At 35.8% G+C, this 21,025-nt stretch overlaps 3 protein-coding genes across 6 annotated transcripts; 2 read left to right on the plus strand and 1 right to left on the minus strand.

Moving 5' to 3' along the window:
* The first annotated feature begins 543 nt into the window (after positions 1-543).
* Positions 544-4,563, plus strand: LOC129871455 (E3 ubiquitin-protein ligase WAV3-like). The gene is made up of 3 exons (XM_055946364.1): positions 544-923; positions 1,609-1,707; positions 3,014-4,563. The coding sequence occupies exons 1-3, from the start codon at positions 780-782 to the stop codon at positions 4,352-4,354; spliced, it is 1,584 nt and encodes a 527-aa protein (XP_055802339.1). The 5' UTR covers positions 544-779; the 3' UTR covers positions 4,355-4,563.
* Positions 4,564-5,829: 1,266 nt separating this feature from the next.
* LOC129870790 (protein PHR1-LIKE 3-like) lies at positions 5,830-11,561 on the plus strand. Of its 2 annotated transcripts, none has more exons than XM_055945650.1 (6): positions 5,830-6,287; positions 9,354-9,430; positions 9,615-9,669; positions 10,216-10,294; positions 10,427-10,496; positions 10,646-11,561. In XM_055945650.1, exons 1-6 carry the CDS (start codon positions 6,089-6,091, stop codon positions 11,123-11,125), a joined length of 960 nt encoding a protein of 319 aa, XP_055801625.1. In that variant the 5' UTR covers positions 5,830-6,088; the 3' UTR covers positions 11,126-11,561. The 2 variants fall into 2 exon arrangements, with proteins under 2 accessions (XP_055801625.1, XP_055801626.1); XM_055945651.1 differs by having other exon boundaries at positions 9,615-9,627.
* A 465-nt stretch (positions 11,562-12,026) lies between these two features.
* On the minus strand, positions 12,027-20,280 carry LOC129870263 (uncharacterized). Of its 3 annotated transcripts, none has more exons than XM_055944981.1 (13): positions 19,812-20,280; positions 18,245-18,326; positions 18,033-18,136; positions 17,642-17,768; positions 17,467-17,561; positions 17,180-17,303; positions 16,531-16,611; positions 16,198-16,296; positions 15,936-16,118; positions 14,698-14,838; positions 14,510-14,566; positions 13,704-13,838; positions 12,027-12,434 (listed from the first exon to the last, which is right to left on the minus strand). In XM_055944981.1, the coding sequence occupies exons 1-13, from the start codon at positions 19,850-19,852 to the stop codon at positions 12,231-12,233; spliced, it is 1,473 nt and encodes a 490-aa protein (XP_055800956.1). In that variant the 5' UTR covers positions 19,853-20,280; the 3' UTR covers positions 12,027-12,230. The 3 variants fall into 3 exon arrangements, with proteins under 3 accessions (XP_055800956.1, XP_055800955.1, XP_055800957.1); XM_055944980.1 differs by lacking the exon at positions 19,812-20,280 and adding an exon at positions 19,235-19,325; XM_055944982.1 differs by lacking the exons at positions 14,698-14,838; positions 19,812-20,280 and adding an exon at positions 19,235-19,327.
* Positions 20,281-21,025: the final 745 nt, after the last annotated feature.

Raw genomic sequence — 21,025 nt, forward strand, 5'->3', positions numbered from 1 at the left:
TTATGTAAAACTTTATTTAAAAATGATTTGTGAAACTATAGTCAAACGCTAGCTAAAACGTTTTTTGTTTGGATTTTCATTTGGTGTCGTCTAATTAATCTAGATTCAAGTCGGAAAGTTTCAATTTAGAGGCAAATCACTCCCTATCTCATTAAAATTTCCCACTCTAAAATGTTCCATGTTTATTTTCATAAATATTTTGATTGAATTAGTAAGAGAAAAAAATATTCACTAGTTATTCTCAGTAATTCAGTGAAAATCTGTTTTCATCATGCGCTTTCCAAATAAGCTGATTCAATGAAACTATAATATTTTATAACACAAATTTCTCATATTTCTCTGTGAGGAAAACCTTTATTTCTAGTAATGTTATCACTTCACCGCAACCTTTGACGATAGTATATTAAAGTTATGAACTCAATCATTTGTATACTATCAACAAATTTTTCAAATACAAATATAAAATTTAAATTAAAATTATTGAGTTTGATCAAATCCGCTCCGAGGAAAGGCAAATTTCATAGTAGTTGTTGAGTCTTGTGTGTGTGTTGAGAGAGACAGTAAAGAGGGGACTGACTGACCCCCCATTATTGAAAACTGTCCATAACTCAACTTTTCTTTAACCCTTTAATTTGTATATCTCTCCCTCTCTCTCTCTTTCTGTGTAGTGGGTATAAGCTTTTCTAGTGAAATTGAATGAATTCCCATTTGGGTTTTGTATAATTCACTCAGTTTACTCAGTTGTACACTGAATTTTACGAAAAGGGTCGTCGCCGGAAATGGGTGTGTTCGCCGGAGAGTCGTCGTATTCAGGGAAGCTGAAGAAAGTAGCAAAAAAGATTCTTGTTCGGACTTGTGGGTCATTTCGTTGTGGATACCAAAACCCCCCTTCTGAACAACCTGATAACAACAACAACACCTCTGTAAGTTCACTGAAATTCTTTTTTTTTTTATTGAGTCTTAACTAAATTCGGATTGAGGGTAAAATGTATTTGAGACTCGAACTCGAGATCTCTGGTAAAGTCCCACATTGAAGTTAAAATGTTACCCAAAGACTTGAACTTGAGATGTCTGGTTAAGGATAAACTGGTACCATCCATCACAGTTTCCCACCCGGTGTCTGCTGTCTGGTACTTGCATTGAGGCTCAGCTAAATCCGGGATGTTGTTACCCACATTGAGGGTAAAATATTACTCAAGACTTGAGCTCGAGATGTTTGGTTAAGGATAAAGTAGTACCATCCCATCATATTTTCCTACCTGGTGTCTTGTACCTGCATTGAGGCTGGATTTAGTAAAGTCCTGCATTGAGGGTAAAATGCTATATAAGACTCGAATTTGAGATGTTTGGTTTAGGATAAAGTAGTACCATCCCATCACAGTTTCCTACTCGGTGGTTGGTATCTGCATTGAGGCTTAGCTAAATCCGGGTTGTTGAAAAGTCCTACATTGAGGGTAAAATGTTACCCAGGACTCTAACTCAAAGATATCTGGATGAAGTAGTACTTACCATTCCATCACAATCCTTGTTGGTGAAATTAGTTTAGTTTTGAGTGTTCTTTTTCCTAGAGTTTCATGCATTTGAATTGTGATGAATTGTTCTGTGCAGGAGTTTGCATATACGGCGAGTAATCTCGACCTGTTGAATCAGAATTCTGTAATTAAACCCTCACGATTAGATTCTACTACTAACACACCTTCTAACAAGGTACCTTCTTCTCTACATCTCAAATTTCTTGTCATTGTTTAACTGCAAATTCCAAACTGTTCTTGCTTTTGGATTGTGGTTTCAGTAAAATTAGCTGGTCTAAGCTAGCATCGTTATCTTTTTTTCGTGATAAAGAAGTGGACTTTGGGCTTAAATCAGCATTTCGTAATCATATCCCCAAATAAATTTACGATGAAGTAAAGATAACATGAGGTGAGGATTAATCAAGGCCATATAAGAGACCATCTCATCCCTAAAGAGCCAAAAAGGAACTCAATATTTCGTTATCATATCCTCAAATAAGGTAGGGGTAAGGCTGCGTACACACCAAACTCTCCAGACTCCACTCTGTGGGATTACAATGAGTATGTAGTTGTTGTGTCCTCAAATAAATTTACTATGAAGTTAAGATTGTAGTTCGCTAGCATTCACTAGATTTCTTGAAATTCTTGCTTCCTTAATTAGTTTTAACGCTATAAATGAGTAAATGCTCAATGTATTCCCAACATGAAAAGAATCAAAGTCGTGAATTTCTTATGCTGCACTGTGATGGGTAAAAGTTTTTCTTTCCGCGGAATTTTCAGATCTAAGATATTCCTTACACATCCATTTACCTTTCCCAGGGCAAAATTGGAAAACTTCTATTGTTTCTTATTAGAGTGCAGATATTATTAAGCATAGTAATAAGCCAAAAAGATGAGCTAAAAGAGAAAATAAGAGACTGAATAGCTCAACTTGTCATTGATTACATCCGTCAAGAAAGAATCTTTTGCATCTCTGGTGCAGTTCAGTATGATATTCTACTTCTAGAGGTCAAACTTAATTAATCCCTTCTTGAACTGGGAAGGAAAATATTAAATATGAAAGCACACCTAGGGGTGGGTAGTGGGTGAGTGTGGCACTCTTAAGAGTGTCTTATACTATGAGTTTTTCCTTGTTCGATAAATGAGTAGCAATTCTGTGCCATCTGATTAAACATTCTAAAAAGGATTCTTCTTGCATGCAGGACAAAACATATTAAGTCTTTCCTTTAAATAAAAGATTTATATCTGTGATTTTCGTTTATTTTTTTTTGTGTTTCAAGAACTGGTCTGTTTCATTTTGGCATCGGTATGTTCAATGTTGCTTGTAAGTACAAGAATCGCCAGGGTCCTGCATGGGAATGGTTATTATGTATATATTAGTTTCTTTCCATTGGTCTTATGCTCGCCTCTTCCCATCATCTAACCATTTGATGTAATCCGTGCCCTTTGACATCCATTTGCAAATTTAGAAAACTCATGCTTCTCTTTCTATTGTCTGGCAGAACTTTTGTCCAATATGTCTGGATTCGTTGAGCTATAGCTGTGACAGCAGCCCAGGACAGGCCATATTCACAGCACAATGCTCTCATGCTTTTCACTTTGCTTGCATATCATCCAACATCCGCCATGGCAATGTTACTTGTCCTGTTTGCCGTGCACATTGGACCCAGCTACCTCGGACATTGAAGATGCATTATTCTCCTCACAGCAATCAGGCTGATCCGATTCTCCAGATTCTTGATGAATCAATTGCTACTTCTCGGGTACATAGACGCTCCTTTTTACGCTCTGCTCGCTATGATGATGATGATCCAGTCGAGCCTGACCGCACATCAAATATTCACCGTTTGCATCTGTCTTTATCACCTGTCCCTCACAGTACCTCTGTGTTTGATCCTTGCTCAAATCCGAAGTCTAGCTTTAGCTCATGCCATTATCCTCAGCATTGTTTAGAATCTTCACAATCGGCAGCACAACATTTTGTAGAAACTGGGCAGTCCCCCGTTGTTTGCAGCTCCTCTAGGAGTGCTTATCTTTGCTTAAAGTTGGCACATCAGCCAGCCACTGACTTAGTCCTAGTGGCAAGCCCAAATGGACCTCACCTAAGGCTTATGAAACAAGCCATGGCATTTGTGGTATTTTCGTTGCGGCCTATAGACCGTTTGGCTATTGTTACCTACTCTTCTGCCGCAGCACGTATCTTCCCCCTCAAGTGTATGACCTCTTATGGGAAGCGCACAGCACTTCAAGTAATTGATCGACTGTTTTATATGGGCCAAGCTGATCCTGTAGAAGGACTCAAGAAAGGAGTAAAGATACTAAGAGAGCGCAGCCACCAAAATACTCATTCTTTTATTCTACACCTTTCTGACAATCCAACAAGATCTTTCCATGGGTTTCGCTTGGAACTTCCCATTACAGTCCATAAGTTTCATGTGGGATTTGGATTTGGCACTTCAAATGGATTCGTCATGCACGAGTTTGAGAGATTTCTTGCTAAAATATTATGTGGTGCAGTGAGAGATATTGCATTGAGGATTGGAGAGGACACACGTATCGTGAGGCTTGGAGAATTGCGAGGGGGTGAGGAGAGGAGAATTCCATTGCTTTTGGAAGAGTTGGACAAAGTCCGTGTGGTATATACCTACATTGATTGCATGATGGATGATTCTGTTAAAACAGGTGAAGTTGTAGTCGGAGTTGGTGATAGGAAAGAACTGGCGGATGCTGTTGACGTTATTGAGAGTACTGGTGGAAGAAGTAGCAGTGTTGAGAGCTGGGAATATCATGATCCCTTCATGGCTAGACGATGGGCTAAGCGTTTACATGGCTATCGGATATAATGCTCATGGCCCTGAAGTCCTTGATCCCATGGGGATGATCTATCAATTGAACAAACATTTTTTAGAATCTGCATTATAGGTGTGATCTTGAAATACAAGAAGAGAGTTTCCTGTATATCTGTGTTCCCAATTTTTTGTACTATTACATCTAATATGATTGAATGAACTGTTATGAAGTATTTATTGTTTTACAGGTATTTATTTCTCAATATTGTCAGGATTCATCATAAATAGACTAGTTTTCGATTGCTAGTTTATCGCACCTTTCTCCTTTATTTGGCTTGGGACCGGCAATATGAATTTTTTGTCCTTTTATTTGAGTTCAAAGCAAGCTCAGAGAATAGCTAAATGGACTCACACAAAATTCGAGCACTTTTTTTTTTTGTTAAATCAAGTGGGATGCTAAATGTAAGCACTTACATATTACTAACAATAGGTCATTTCTAACTATCTTTTATAACGAGTTGTTTGGTTGGCGGGATAAGGTATAATAATCTTAATTATTTTATTGTATTTGATTATAAATATTAGTTAGTCTCTAAAACTAGTTTTTACTAAATGTGGGATTAGCTATCCCATATGGATGGTGGGAGAGCTAATTTCTTGAAGGAAAAATTACTTAATTGAGTGTTTTTTAAAAATTAATTACTGATTTTAGCGATATTTTTTATTTATTACAATTTATAGCAATACATAGCAATATTATGATAAATCTACACTTGTATTAAAAGTGAATTATCCATACAATATAAATGTATTATAAGTGTTTTAAAATATATATTATGTTTGTGTAGTAAGAAATTGACATAATGTATTATAAATCTATTAAAGTATGTGATAAATGTATTATCTATCTATAAAACTTGTATTATATATGTTTTATAAATAGTTCTCCGCAATATGTATTAAAACTGTATTATAAATGTATTATAAGTGTTCACTGAATTTTTTTTTATTGCTATAGATGATAAATATTTTTTTAATATTGTATATTTATGTAAGTTTCCCTTTCTTGAATATCCGTGTTTATCCCATCTATAACAAGCGACCCGTAAGAGTATGATCTATTAGTCCGTGAAGTACAAAAAGAATTATAATAAAATCACCTAGTGATTAATGAAGTGCGAGGAGAACCATGAGGTCCCAAGTGACTTATGGAATACCACAAAACAAAAACATATTATATGATTTTACGAGTCTCGATAGATAAAATCTATTACCTAATATTTATATTGACGGAAAAAAGTAAATGACTGGTAGAATAACCTAAGTATACCTAGATTTAAGTCAGGTAAATTTTGTAGTTTAGTTTCGTTTACTTAAGTCTTGATGGATAAAAATAAAATCAACAAGTAAATCTCGCTGTACACCATCATTATTTCGAATCTTCACGGTTAAATCTCAACAGAGGCAGAATAACTAAGTAATTTCTTGTCATAAATTTCATATGTCCTAACTTTGAGATTTGACAAATATTTTATCTAAGTTAATCGAGATGCGTGAAAAAAAAGGATCAATCTTGGTTACACAATTTAAACATGGAGAACCGCCGGGTAATAAACTCCATATCACTGTGTAACTCATCATTTCGTTCTTGACTTTGGGTATTTGGCGAATACCCCAAAAAATTTCTACTTGCCCCTTTGAATCTGCATTCAATTCTATGAAAATCACTTAATCGATACAGTGAAATTTGTTGGAATTCGATTAAAGAAGCAAAAAGGGGTTTATTCAATGTTTCCCAGATTGATTCAATCGCAAGAAGATGAATACATTCATGGGTGTGATGTTAATGTCGGGATTCATCATCATAATAGGGTTAATGGTGACCCTTGTCTTGTGTTAACTTCAGATCCCAAACCTCGTCTTCGATGGACTGCTGATCTTCATGAACGATTCATTGATGCTGTTACTCAACTTGGCGGTCCCAGTAGTTAGTATTTCTATTTTCTCACTTGCCCCCTCTTATCAATTTTGTGTTTTTTTTTTGTTGTTGAAGTTTTCAAGAATGTTGAGGATCTTTATGTTGTTGTTGACTTGTTGTATTGTGTTGTGTTTAGTTTTTAGATGTTTATTTGTTTCTTGTTTGGCTGAGAAAATGAGGTAGTGCTCTATTGGTTTGCCAAACTGTTATGTAGATTTTGGAAGGATAGCATTTGCATCTATGGAGGCTTTGAGACTTTTTGAGCTCACACCTTTTTTTGCTCTCCCTTGGTGATTCGAAACCATAAACTTTGGGTTGGAGGTGGAGAGAGTGCTTACAGTATGAGCAACCCCGAGGCTTGAGACTTGAATTTTATTCTGACAGCTAAGATGAGGCTTGAGACTTTTTGAGCTCCCACCTTTTTTTTTTTGCTTCTTTAGTGACTTGAACCCACAAACTTAAGGTTGGAGGTGGAGAGAGTGCTTACTGTCTGAGCAACCCTGAGGCTTGAGGCCTGAAAGTTATTCTTACAGCTAAGATGAGGAGACTTTTTGAGCTCCCACCTTTTTTGGTACCTGCTGACTCGAACCCATAAACTTAAGGTTGGAGGTGGAGAGAGTGTTTACCGTCTGAGCAACCCTGAGGCTTGAGAGCTGAAAGTTATTCTTACAGCTAAGATGAGGGTTGAGAGTTTTTGAGCTCCCACCTTTTCTTGCTCCCTTTGTGACTCGAACCCACAAAAAATTTAAGGTTGGAGGTGGAGAGAGTGCTTACTGTCTAAGCAATCCTGAGGCTTGAGACCTGAAAGTTAATTCTTACAGCTATGATGAGGCTTGAGACTTTTTGAGCTCCCAACTTTTTTGCTACCATGCTGACTCGAACTTAAGGTTGGAGGTGGAGAGAGTGTTTACCATTTGAGCAACCCTGTGGCTTGAGGCTTGAAAGTTATTATTACAGCTAAGATGAGTTTTAACCGGAATAAAGTGTTTAGCAAGAATGGGAAAAAAGTTAAGTAAAACCCCAATCTCAATTACCATTTTTTCAACTGCAAAAGCATTTCCAGTCAAGAGGCTTTTAAGTGAAAAAGAAGAATTACATTGGGGTGTGTAAAGGGAAAACAACTGGGCTTGCAAAGAATCTCTTTTTATCATTTGCCCTTTTTTCTGTTTATCCCCTTTTTTTTGGTTATTAAACTTCTTAAGAATGTTAAGGATCTCTAAGTTATGTATTGTGTTACATTTAGCATTTAGTACATGTTTTTTGTTTCTTGTTTGGTGGAGAAAATGAGATAGTTTATTATTGGTTCACCAATTGCTGTGTAGATTTCGAATGGCTAGCATTTGCATCTATGGAGGGTTGAGACGTGACAGATAAAACTTACAGCAAAGATGAGTTTTAACCAGAACAAAACCTTTAGGTCCAATCTACTCATTAGATCTTTTCACTTCCATTCTCCTCAAACCCCACACCCAACCCCATTACCATAATTAAACTACGGGCTTGAATCCTGCTGAACGATAGAGGGGTGGGCCCATTATCCAATGAGTTTCAAAATGTGCGCCAAAGGCCCTTGGGGATTTCTTGGTTATAAAAAAAATGACATAGTTAAATTGCTGAAACATTTCCATTTAGCCTACCAAAACCTTCAAATTGGAAATCAAGAGGCTTCACTAAAAATAATTTTCAAAATGAAATCAGTCATACCTAACAGCCTTTATCCTGGAGAAAAAGAAGTACGCTGGGGTGTGAAAGAAAATTACTGGACTTGCAAACAATCATTGAAAATTCTTGGGAGAATTAAAAAGCTAGAGATGGTGTTATTAACTTAAGATGCATTCAGTTGTAAGGTGACCAAGAGAACGTGAAGTCCTTTTTCTACCGTCTGACAATCTTGCTTAATTTTTACCAATACCATAACAGACAGAAAGAGATATGTTAAAAATGCTAACATAGCAGTAGCGATACAGCTAAATGATCCTGTGAGTATCAATATTTCGATTTGGTTTCTATATATGTTCTCTTTGCATCAAAATTATTGTTTTGATAATGAGCAATTGTCGTAACTTGAAATAGCATCTAGTTTAGTAGCTTTACCATATTAGCCACAACATATTGTCTTCTTCTTTTACATCATTATCAAAATATATATATATATATATATATATATATATATATATATATATATTGTCGTCTTCTTTTACATGTCACAAGCAAGTTTAGTTCGATTCCTTTACCTCTATAAATTTTTTTTTCTGCTCCAATTTTCATCTTACGCCTTTCTTCATCAAAGTGTGCACTGTGCACTTTGAGCTTAATTTACCAACCAATTGTGGCAGTTTCCTATATTTTTCGCTTTAGCTACATTGGCTAGAGGGGAAGGTTTTTGAAAGCCCCAGGACAATGATGTTGTGTGAATTTGAAAATGAATCCACCCTATTACCTGTACCGAAAAAATTAATTTCTTAGGACAGATTCATGATTAGGTGTTAACTGGATAAGCTTGGGAAAATCTGGAAAAGATGGGTTCGTATCGTGGAAGAGAAGGTAATGGCTTAAGGTGGAGAAGTATTGAAAAAAAGCTGAATCTGGTGTTATTTTATTACCATTAGTACCAAATGAACTGTTGCTGAAGTACCGCAGCTCCTTAAGTCTCTGCCTTTGCCCTTTCTTTCCATTCCTTGAGTAAACACAATGTTGTGCTGGCAACGGAGCATAATTTTTCAGTAGCAATATGCAATCGAGTCAAGATAGGCAAGTGCTGTCTGACATCTGTATTTCAGGTAAAATGCAGATGTACTTATCGGGGAAAGAACTAAATATTCCTAGAGACCTACATATTCATTCCAATTTGTGTGATAACGAAACTGCTTTCTCTTGTTAGTTGTGCTTGGCAAAAGAGTAACTCATTGTCTCACTCTGAATTGCAAGTGCTTAGTCATTTACTTGAGTTGAAGCCTTTGTATTACTTGTCAGTGTTAATAGAACGGTTGCATAGTTGATATCTGCATCAAAATCTTTTTAGTTTGGCTGAAACACCTGCTTTTCTCATGGATGTGCTTTCAATATCACTTGCAGAAGCTACCCCAAAGGCAATAATGCGGACAATGAGTGTCAAGGGACTGACTCTCTTCCACCTAAAGAGCCACCTTCAGGTCTGTTAGAATACATTAGCTTTTCTTTTTGCATCACAAGTCCACCCCACATCCTTCACTTAAGTCCCAGATGTAAGGAGGAGGAGGTGGCGGGTGGAGCAAAACATGTATGTTTTCTATTGAGCTTAAAATCAAATGTATTTTGCTCAATTTTTAAATATGATGTTGTCTTTGTTCACTGCAGAAATACCGACTAGGTAAGCAATCTCAGAAAGATCTTGATGAGGCTTCAAAAGATGGTAGGTATAGTTGACTCCCATTTTCCTACAACTGGAAATGTGGTTGCTCCTGTAGTTTCACGTCTCTTGGCATATAACCTTTATCATTTCAAAATGAAAAATAAAAATAAGTCTCTTAGCATATATTCTAAGCTTCAAAACTTGCCTAGTGGCTGAGATATAAATCTTTCTGCTGCCTCAGCGTTGATGTAAACAGCCCATTCACAATCTTCATATGCGTTTCTGTTGGTTCTGGTTCTATCTTTTTTTAAAATAAAAATAAAAATGGAAGGGATAGCTCATTGGTATAACTATTTGGAATGTTGACTCCGGCAACACTTTAATCCCCTCATTTCTTCTTTACATAAGCCAAAAAAACGAAAATGGAAAAATGAAGGAAGAATATCATAAACTTGGGCAGTGATGTGTGAAGCTTACAGAATAGCCAAGAAGACACCGTGATGTTGTTTATGTGTGAGATCAGATCAGTTCAGGAAGGCTCTAGGAAGAAGCTCTTTTTTGAATTTTTCTTTTATTTTGAAACTGGGTTCTTGTTCTTCATTGAAGGACTTACAGCTACGTATTCATTCGAAAGCCCTTGTTCTGGTGGTACTCCTCAGCAGTTGCCTGCATCAGACTTGAATGAGTAAGGATTCATCTTATAACTAAGACGGCTACTATATATTTTACCTTACCCCAATAAATTATATAGTGATGCTTCTGCTTTAGCTTTGCTTGAAATGTACCTTCTAGTTTAAGGATTTCATAATGTCTTCAGAGGTTTTGAAGTCAAGGAGGCACTGAGAGCTCAAATGGAAGTGCAAAGTAAATTGCACCTGCAAGTTGAAGTAAGCTTTCTGCACTACATCGGATGAGTAAATTGCGTTTGAATGTTTCTCAAAATAAATAGGCGGAGTTAATCCTTTTCAAACAAAGATGTCTAAATGAACATGTTCTTAGTCTGGGCTGATAATTCATTATATTTTTTGTTATACAGGCCGAGAAGCACTTGCAAATTCGGCAGGATGCTGAACAAAGATATATTACCATGTTAGAGAAGGCCTGTAAAATGCTCGCTGATCAATTCATCGGTGATGTTGTTACTGAAAATCACCAAGAGACTTACCAAGGATTAGGAACAAAGACACAACTTAGCCCTTTATGTAATCCACATGGATTGTGCCCCTCGGAGTCTGCTGACCTTGTTGGAGTCCATGGTCCAGAAGAAGTTTCCCCCAGAATCCATCCACAACGCACGGATTGTTCCACTGAAAGCTGCTTAACTTCGCATGAGAGCCCTGCAGGACTTCCTCTAGAAGGATCTTCACATGGAGGAAGAAAACGAGGGCTAAGTGGAGATTCGACACATGCATCATATGTTTGGGGTGAAGCAGATATGAGATCATCAGGTGTTCGTGTGCAACAAGTTAATTGCTTTGGGATAACTGGCTCTAACGTTCAAAATGTCTCTAATTAAGAGACTAGTGCTGAGTTTATCCATAGCCGTTGATTTGCACATTGCAGTTTCTGGGAATTCCAATGAGCCTAACTTAAAGCTGTGTAAATGCAAGCTGATGTTATTCTAACTCTTAACTGCATCTCTGGGAAATCTTAGATCCTTCAAAAAAGAGAAGAAAATTGAGATACCATTTACTTTTATTTCTTGTTTTTAGTTTCTCAATTTACTTTGCAGTCCTTATTTTCATCTATAAGTTTGATTGCTTTGAGCTGGGCTGCATGTTAGGGAGTATTTCAGTTTACCAAATGAAAGGCAGTAACAAGGGCCGTTTGGACATGAATTTTTTCCTTTTTTTTCAAATCATTGTTGGTTTACATTAGAATGATCTTCTGTTATATTTCAAGGTGAGTTTTTCACCTTTGAAAAGTTGGTTTTAATCAACTCTTCAAGTGAATTCTCTTCCAGTTCCAAAACCTTGATTTGTTTCAAGTAAAATGTATGTCCAAACTCAACTTCAACTTCAACTTCCAAGTATAACTTTTCAACTTTTAAAACTTTTTTTTTTCAAGTTTCAACTAAATCTATGTCCAAATGCCTACCAAGTTTCCTTGGCAGACATTTGGTTGTGCAAAATGTTTGCATGAATAGTGAAATGCATTTGCCTCACAGATATAAATGTCAAGTCAATAACCAAATCTTCCATTTTTTACAAAAAAATATTCTCAAGACAACCAGGTGCTTGTGACATCAAATGAGAAGCTTCTGCTTGTTTTAACATCTACTCAGCAGTCTGGGCTGCATCACTTAGTTGTCTCAGACCTAAAGAATCCATCTTCCTGTTGAAGAATTTTCTCCACCAATCAGAGTGGGCCATATAATTTTAAACTGAAACTAAAACCCAAACATTTGAAAGAAAAGGTAAACAGGAAGGTTTACTAGCATTGGAGTTTTCTTGAAACAATTTCAATTTTCTTGAACCAATCTCAACAAATTGAAGATTATAAGGAGGGTTATAATTAGTTAAATACACCTACACTATTGCTAGGCATACACACTAGCCACTAAAGAAAAAGTTGTCAACTTCTCCATTTATGGTACAGAGTTTGTGAATAACAACAGATGGTTAGGAGGAGCTGTATCTCCTATGGTTAATTCTCTTCTGAAAGCAAAGCCGTAATCGCTGGCTAAGAGCTTCCAACTTTTCAAACTTCTCACGCCTAGATTTTTTTGTGATTTGTGCAGCTTTCTTTTTTCTGTCATCCTTTGATGAGTCCAGTGCAGTATGTTGGCTTTCGCGAAGAGGGGTTGCAAGCACATCTACAGTGATCTGCAACACAAGCAAAAACTTGCTAATGTTTATCAAGAAGCACACATACTAGTAAAGCAAAAAATCTATTGGTTGGAATAGACTCAAGTCAATGGCTCTTGAACTTTATATCATGAAGCAAGCTGGTACTATTTTTTCCATTCAGCTGATATCATATTAAATCCCAAAGTGTCTTGGCTCTATACTTTTAGAGGATTAATTTCACCGGTTTCAGAATGGTATCCAACATGAATAAATAATATTTAGGGATTAGAAATTAAACAGAAAATACCACAATCTTTTTTCTTTTCCATTTCAAAATATAATTAGTTAGGACTTAACACAGTTGGCAATATGGTCCATAAGCTTAGGATAGAGGGAAATATAACCTTGAAGATTATCTAAGGGTGAGCACATAGATGTAGACATGCAAAATTGAAGAAAGAATATTCACACTTTAATAAGGCTGTCCTCAATGAAAAGATTCTGAGAAATGAATTGTTTGTTTTGGTCAATCCACTCTAACCTTGTTTAGGGCTGAGGAAGGGTTTTATATATAGCTCAAACGAACGTGTACATAGAATTACTTTGATGTCACGAAATGATGGAAACATATATACGAAATCAGGTGAGCACTTGTAAAAAGGAAAGGGATAATTACGCCACATGGCCATTCGGCAAAAGTAATTACCAAAAAAATGGTCATTCGCTGTATAGACATATATAGTCGGTGTATATTTCATGTATAGCCAAGTTATATTCAGTTTTTGAGTGTACCATAATGTATATTCAGTGTATAGCTCATGTATAAGTAATGTAAATAAAACATGGCTATATTTGTTGTAAACTAATTAGTTTATTGTATATATTTGAAATTGTCCCAAAAAGAAAAGGGAAAGCCATGTGTGTAAAGTTAATATGCTTTATTTGTGTGGGAAAGGTGATTGTTCTCACTCCCACTCTTGCAGTAGCACTAACAAAATTCTGATTGATTTTGCTGAGTTATTCTTGCGGACTAAGTTTGGATCATGACCAGATAATGAACACGAGGATTACCTATTGAGCATTGAATCTTATTATAAGATGAAGACACTTTTCAGGTTTGAGTGTTTAGAATTGAATAATGCATGAATTACCAGATGAATGTAATTGTGAAAAATGAAGAGCTGTATACAGGGTACAAACTTACATTTTATATGAAATTGCAGGGATGACAAAAATACAGCTATCTACAAGGATGGCAATGGGGACTCAAATCTGATTATCAGAGTGGGAACAGAAGCACAATACCTGATTGCCACTGGCGGCAGCTACAAAATCTGTGGAAATCTCATCATCACTTCCCAAAGATGAGCACCTTCCCCAACTCTCTCGATTTGAGCTTGTGCAAGAGTAACAGTCCTCATTTTCGCCACTTTGCTTGTCCTGAGAATCAGAATATTTGAAACTTTGGTAATAGAGAAATAACAACCAAAACCAGCACCAAAGAAGAGTATTGTATTTCTAAAATACTTAAACTACCATCAATCTGACACTCCATCCTTCTTAAAACAAACGTCCATATTTCAAGTGTCAACAAATTTTTATCTTAATATTTTTTGATATCTAGACTGGTATCTCAAATAAAGATCTCGGGATAACAATCCTGTATCTAATCCTTCAGCCCAAATAACAAACCAGCTGGACAACTGAAAGAGGTAGTGGCAGAACCAGGATTTCAAAAGATAAGTGCAGGACTATGGGCACCGAACATCAGACAATGGACCTGCGATTCCGAGGATGGCCGAGCAAGGGTTTGAAAGCCACTAGAGATGGGGCTTCGACTTAAACGAGATAGACGAGAGAATAACAACTTTTTTTCTCCAAAAGGGAATAACATATCCGGAAAAAAGGAAGAAAAAGGGAAAAAGAGTTGCAACAGTTTTGGAGAAAGTCAAAGAAAAGAGAGTATTAGTTGCAACAACCCTTGACTTGAATGCAAATGTTTTGATCCTACCAGTGCACCACAGTACGAATGGTGTGGGCACCCAGTAATGTTTTCACTGATGAGTCAACACATTTAAGAGTAAACTGCGCTGAAACAGAAGTTTACATACCTCTGTTTGTGGAGTAGCATGACTATTAAGTTCTTCTCCTCCATTAATTAATGGATCCTACAATAAGTAACAAAATCAATCAACTTATAGTGAAGCAATTTATCATCACTGCCACTCAGAAAAACCTCATCGGGGAAGAGATAGGGGTGGAAAAACATGGGAACTTGAGAGTTAAGAAGAATTCCTACATTTAGACTAGCAATTGGGGCAATGTCAGCAAAGAGTTCGCCAGCAGACTTTGCTGTTGACATGCTAGGTGGCACAGATGAAGAGCTTGCTGTATCAGAAGTAACATTCCGAAGAGTTGCAATTATCTCATACAAGAGATTCTAGGAATAGATCACCGAAAATAAAACTTACATCAGATTGCAAAGGTTAAACAACACTCAAGTAAATATACATCATTAACAATCACGTCAATAGACAAGGAACTACTAGTAATACAGAGTAGTGTGAAGAATTTATGACAGCTAAGTTAGTCATTGAATTAGTTCCAATTACTTCATTATGTAGGACCACATCTTGGCACAGATGTGGTGGAACTACTTCTCTACCCACACCGAGCCTCCCAATCATTTCTCATACGGTCTTGCATCCATATGTCAATGTGATGGACCTCATTGCTTATTTAACACTACATCTAGGTACTAATGTAGTGCATGTCTAGGTTGTCCTAATGAATATAATAATACTTAGAAGATTCATCATATTAAGATTATTTTTATATTGACCATCAACCTACTGCAACACTTCTCCTTTAGCTAGACTTGGAACCAACTATATGTTGCAAAGCTCACATAAGTGGTGTTAAGTGAAAGGAGAGAAGAACAAAAAAGTTACTATAAAATCTTTCAAAATATCCTCCCGCTTTAACCAAGTCTTCTCGATCCTTTTGAAACACCATTCCAGCTGTAGTCTTGTGGATAATTTGGAAAGAAAGATACACTAGGATTTTTGAGAACTTTGAAGATAACATTGTCAATATTAAGACTAGATGTATTTCTTTGCTTAGCTTTTGGTACAACATGGCTTAGCTTATGATGATGTAAATGATACTGTGACCATGGTTGATTTTGTTAGCTCGTTAAACCCATTGTAATGCTCTGTTCGGGATGTAATTTTGAGCTAGCATATCCTTATTGCTGGCTGTTTCTATAGAACTTCACATTACTTATCAAAATAAAAGGAAAGTTATGAATTACTTGGTAAAATAGAATTTTCTTCTCCTCTCAAATTGGTTAGGAATATAATCGTTTTCTTCCTTGACACAAAAGGTAATACTTTTTGACATTAAACTCATCGGGTAAATATTTAAAAAAAAAATAAAAAAATTACCTTGTATGGAAAATTACCAAACTTCAAATCTAGAATAATTAATGAGTTATTTATTCTTGTCTGGAAGTATAATACAACTGAGAAAAATTACCTCATCCATTCCCGCACTGACCTTGATGTCCCCTAAATCGTAATATTTCTCTATTTTACTTTTAGTTGGTGAAATCCCGGGAGGGTGTAGGACATTGTAGAAGAAAATGGACACTGAATCATAATAAAACTGAGGTCGGGAGGAATTGTGGTCACCATCAAATTTGATAATATTTTTATCACCCTGTACAAAGAAAAATAATAGTTTATGCACAATTCACCACATCGTAACTTACTCCAAAGATATCCAGAATATTCTGTACCGCATATGATTTATAAATGAGATCAGAGTGATGGGGCTGAACGAACTTATCATCTTTAGCGTGTCCAAAGAGAGCAGGAATATATGTATTAGGAGCAACCTGCCAGAATCAGTATAATTTTGATACATCACGATTAATACCCATTCAATCCAAATCAGATACATACCATAGTTGAAAAAAATTAATCCTGTGGAAGTACTCAGCTTACTTATACTATATGTTTTCCCAAAATTAAGTGCATTATCAAACATATTAATTACATGAATTAAACAAGCTTTAATCAACTTCAAAGGAAAAATTGATTAGACCCAAGACAACCATGAGCTCAGGCACCTGTAAGCAATTAAGTCTCATGATATCAAACTTTGCTTTCTTCTGAATGACATGTCGCATATACTGCACAGCAACCTTTATCTGCAGAAACAAAGAGAGAAAGGTCTCACTACCTTATGAGAATGACAAACAGGTGTTTGCAAGTACTTCCAGACTACCTTAAAACTTTCTTAAGACTATTAACGCTCTTCTTCTTGCCTTCTCTTTCTGTTTGATGAACACTAGGGAGCCTTGACAAAATATGCATTTTTTTAGCTAGAAGGGACACAAATAAAGCAGACAACATGCAGCATGTTTGATAGTTTTCGCCTAGAAAATAGGGAATGAGCCAAAGAAAAAAAAATACATTTTGAACTCATAATTTGGTCCTCTTCTTTCCTCATGTAACTGTTTGAAGAGGACAAACTAAACCTGCAACAAACCACATTTCCGATGCAAAATAAATTGACCAAGTGAATATATACAAAATATAATGACATAAAATCCACAAGATAGTAATGCACTTGTAAGAAAGAATATTGATACACAAATCGATGTCCTACCAAATGATTTATTTTTAACCTCTTTCTAAGAAAGAATCATAAATATGCAAGTACTTGTTTCAGATCATGTTATAGATGTCATCCACAGAAAAGAAGGGGATCCATACAGTGAATTTAGGAAGCCTGATTTTGTAGACATCTACAAGCTCCATCATTAGATCAAATAAGTTAGAGAAGGCACTGTCCAAGACCATTCCAGCAATAGAAGGATCTTCCGCTCCATATAGAAGGCTGGTACATTAAAAAGAGTTACTAAAACTGTGATCATGGAATTGTTTAGAAACAAAAACAATCAGAATCATAGTCAAACAGTCTGCTAAAATCTAACTTGTCTTTTCCAGAAGAATTTGGATGGAAAATTAATGAGCAATTGAAGTATGCAAAGTGAAAATACCTTGTAACTGCACCCATAGACCGCCCCCATAGACCTATGCGCGATACTTTCAGGTTGCTTCTCAGATATGACACAACTACCTTGAGGTCATCTTTCTGATACATGAACGAAGAGTTTTTTCATATATCACAAACACCACAAGAACTATGCATGCAAGACAAGGAAAAGGCAGTACCTCATGCCAACCAAGACTAACATAATCGCCATCTGACAAGCCTGAACCCGAAAAGTCAAGGGTTAACACAGAGATGTTTGATGAAAGAAGTATTACAGCTGCCTCATTCGCATCAGCCCTACAGCCACTGCATGATCCATGAAGGAAGTAAGAGCTCAAACTTGAGAATAAGACGTTAGAAAATATGATGCATTTGAGTAAATATTCACTAAATCCTTAACATACTATAACGTGTGACTATACATAAAAGGTCCACAGCCTAACAAGATTAGTGGAGCACATAATTATTAAATACCTAATATACTATATAATGTACTGACTCTTCATAAGATGCTCACAATCTAGGCAGATTAGCATACACGTCAGTGAACTAAAAGTCACAACAGTAAACCTGTTTCCATGGCAGTATATAACACAAGGAAGAGGAGCACCATCAGGAAATGATGATGGAGTATAATGACTGCATCGCAAGGTATGACCTCTTTCATTCTTAAGCTGCAAAAAAATAAATAGATGAATCAAGGATAATCCAATTAATTAGAAGACAATGACTACACAAATGAGCAAGTGTGACCACTTTAGGTAAGAGGTGACCATACTTGCCTCAAAGTCTTCTCTTTTGTACTTTCTTCCCCCAAGACTGAACTCTTTCTCCCATAAGAATTGATCTGGATTGTAATCTGCCCTGTTATACAATAGAGAGCAGTTGACAAAACTCTCAAGAACTATCAAAAAACTCAAGAGCTCAGATGATAGATTTAATGCTTTATAGCACAACGTTAGAGACCATTGCGTCAAAGACCAAACAAAAATGGAGCAGTGATTATACCGTAGATCAAGTTGGAGACCTAGTTAAAAGAATTGGGTGAATAACTAGAAAACTCATGGACCTAGGAAAACAGTGGCAAACATACTGCAGGCATATCTTAATGAATAGCAGTGTATATCTTCTTGTTTAAAAATAACTAAGAAACCCTTGAGAGCCCATGGCGCATGGTTTGAAACTTAGTGTATATCTCCAGGAAAGTATGCAACGTCGTCTCAGAAGTTCCAAACCAAAAATGCGGGAAAAGGAATGTTTGACATTTGAGTAGCATATTTGCGATGACAAAAACGTTACAGCTGCTGAAGGGATAATGTTTAGTTCCCCCTATATAAAAGGTGAGATTAATGAGGTATATACTTGTTGCTCAAATGATTTATAACTAATTAAATGCATGCCTCGCGAATATGACCAAAATTAAATCTTGGACAGCAAGCAAAGAGTTGATAAACCAATGGTTTAAAACTAGCCTGGATGCACAGAAGGTCAAGGGACTAAGCATTCCCAACCATCACCACCCCTCCTCCCACACAACTGTATATATCCAGCCTTCCTGCATGAAAGGTCAAGGAATTACACATTCCCCACAACCACCAGCTCACATCCCATGATATAAAGTTAGAGAGAGCAAGAGAAGAAAGACAACTCCTTTGGTAACATGAATAGACTGAAAAAGTTCAGGAACAAGATCTTAAGCTGATTTCAGAACCTATTAATATCATGAATACTTGTCTGAGAAAGGATCTCCATTCTAAGAAGGCAGAACATACGGATATCTACACTGCATGCAAGTCCTACCCATTCTCTCAGTGAATCTTTCTCTCATTCATTTTGCACAACTTTTGGTAACAAATGTTTCAACTGGTTCAGCAGGAACAAAAAATTTAGGCTACATATTTACGAAAAAAGAATATGATAGTGAAGAAATCACGTCAATTAATAAGGAAAACACTACAAAGCATATAAAGAAAAGAACCAGTAACAACAACGAATAATGCGGTAACTGAAAAGAAGATACATGTATAAGACAAATATTACAAGAGACACGGTGCTCCCAGGCTCCCATCAAGCCTAAACCCACTGAAAAACGAGTCAAAGCTCAACTATCTACTAACCTTCTATCCTAATCCACAACCTCCATACCCTCCTATTAAGGTCATGTCATCGAAAAGCTGGTAATTACAAAAAAAAAATGGCATGGATTATGCAATTCAAACCTACATTAGCCAATTAAGCAGACAAAGAATCAATAACAAGTAGGGCACACAAAAATTATAGCAAAATTCAATTAGTCCTCAAACCAATGCCCTAAAGAAAACCAAAAAGAAAAACAGCTTATATACCCACCTGGGCGGACGAATAACAAAATTGATGAACTGATCAATCATACTTCAAAATCAACTTTTTCTTGACTCCCAAAAAACACTGCAACTCAATGATTACAAAACTCGATTTCATACCATTTCAAAGTCGACCCACTTCAAGTTTTACTAAATCTTTCTTAGCCAAAGTAAAATACCCACAAAAAATGTAACTCAAATCCACAATCTTTTTCTTTCACATCACTCAATGATGAAGCTGTATTAGTTCTTGAAAAGCTTGAATTAAAACTGTATCTGCATCGATTTGAAGATTTTTCAATGGGGTTTTTTGGTATTACCAAATTTACAATGTTGTAATCTTATGGATAGTTGATTGTGAGAAGTTTATGGGATCCATTGTTAGCAAGAACCCCAGATGAAAGAAGAAAACAGAAGAAGAAAGGTGGAATCTTTTTTTGGAAATATTCGGATGTGATTCTTAATTGAAGAAGCCTATGAGCTTTGGGATACTTCACTAATAGCCTCCTTTATTTTCTACTTATCTTTGTGTAATAGATAAAGTTATAATAATTAAAAATATTTTTATGTGATTATGAGATTATGAGTTTAAGATTTTTGTAGTTTGATCTTTTTCTCAAATTTTACACGTTGCAAAAATTTAGCATATGCACCAGTGTTTTTGAGTTTGAATTATGAAAATAATCTTTATCTAACTGCAAGATAATTTTTGTCATCAAATTTTGGTCCTTCTTTGAATCCCTGCATATAATCAAAATTTAGTGCATTTGCTCTTTTTTGAGTTCGAGATTTGGAAATAAATAGTTTTTTGATCCTTCTTTGAATTCGATATATAATGGGAGCTTAGCGTATTAGACTATTTTTAATATTTTTCAATCGATATTTGTTACCCGTTTAGAAATTTAAATAATTTGAATTAGCGTAAAATACTTTCTAATATAACGGATTTCTTTTTAAAGTTCAAGAGAACTCTAATTAAGAAATATTTATTTATTTAGTACTATCCTATTAATGGTTCTGCTTGTGATAAGCTTCCTTTTTAGTTACTCATTAATCTTCTTGTTTGACTATATTATCCAAAATTGAGTGGTTTCTATTCTTGTTAGACTTTTGGTTTATATAAATCCTATTTACTAGGAAAATATCTAGTATTTTGTTCTTGACTTATTATAACAGAATTTAAGGATGATTATAATAATTTAAAGTCAAAGTCAAAAGTAA

This window comes from Solanum dulcamara, chromosome 10, assembly GCF_947179165.1.
Source record: "Solanum dulcamara chromosome 10, daSolDulc1.2, whole genome shotgun sequence".
NCBI classification, from domain to species: domain Eukaryota; kingdom Viridiplantae; phylum Streptophyta; class Magnoliopsida; order Solanales; family Solanaceae; genus Solanum; species Solanum dulcamara.

Excerpts from the sequence above, each read along its gene's own strand:
- LOC129871455 (XM_055946364.1), top strand. The coding sequence starts at position 780 with ATGGGTGTGTTCGCCGGAGAGTCGTCGTATTCAGGGAAGCTGAAGAAA. Across the intron at positions 924-1,608 it reads ATAACAACAACAACACCTCT|GAGTTTGCATATACGGCGAG; the intron begins GTAAGTTCACTG and ends TGTTCTGTGCAG. Across the intron at positions 1,708-3,013 it reads CTAACACACCTTCTAACAAG|AACTTTTGTCCAATATGTCT; the intron begins GTACCTTCTTCT and ends ATTGTCTGGCAG.
- LOC129870790 (XM_055945650.1), top strand. The coding sequence starts at position 6,089 with ATGTTTCCCAGATTGATTCAATCGCAAGAAGATGAATACATTCATGGG. Across the intron at positions 6,288-9,353 it reads TCAACTTGGCGGTCCCAGTA|AAGCTACCCCAAAGGCAATA; the intron begins GTTAGTATTTCT and ends TATCACTTGCAG. Across the intron at positions 9,670-10,215 it reads TGATGAGGCTTCAAAAGATG|GACTTACAGCTACGTATTCA; the intron begins GTAGGTATAGTT and ends TCTTCATTGAAG.
- LOC129870263 (XM_055944980.1), bottom strand. The coding sequence starts at position 19,290 with ATGAGAGAAAGATTCACTGAGAGAATGGGTAGGACTTGCATGCAGTGT. Across the intron at positions 14,839-15,935 it reads TCAGTGCGGGAATGGATGAG|AATCTCTTGTATGAGATAAT; the intron begins GTAATTTTTCTC and ends ATCTATTCCTAG. Across the intron at positions 12,435-13,703 it reads CTGCCGCCAGTGGCAATCAG|ATCACTGTAGATGTGCTTGC; the intron begins GTATTGTGCTTC and ends CTTGTGTTGCAG.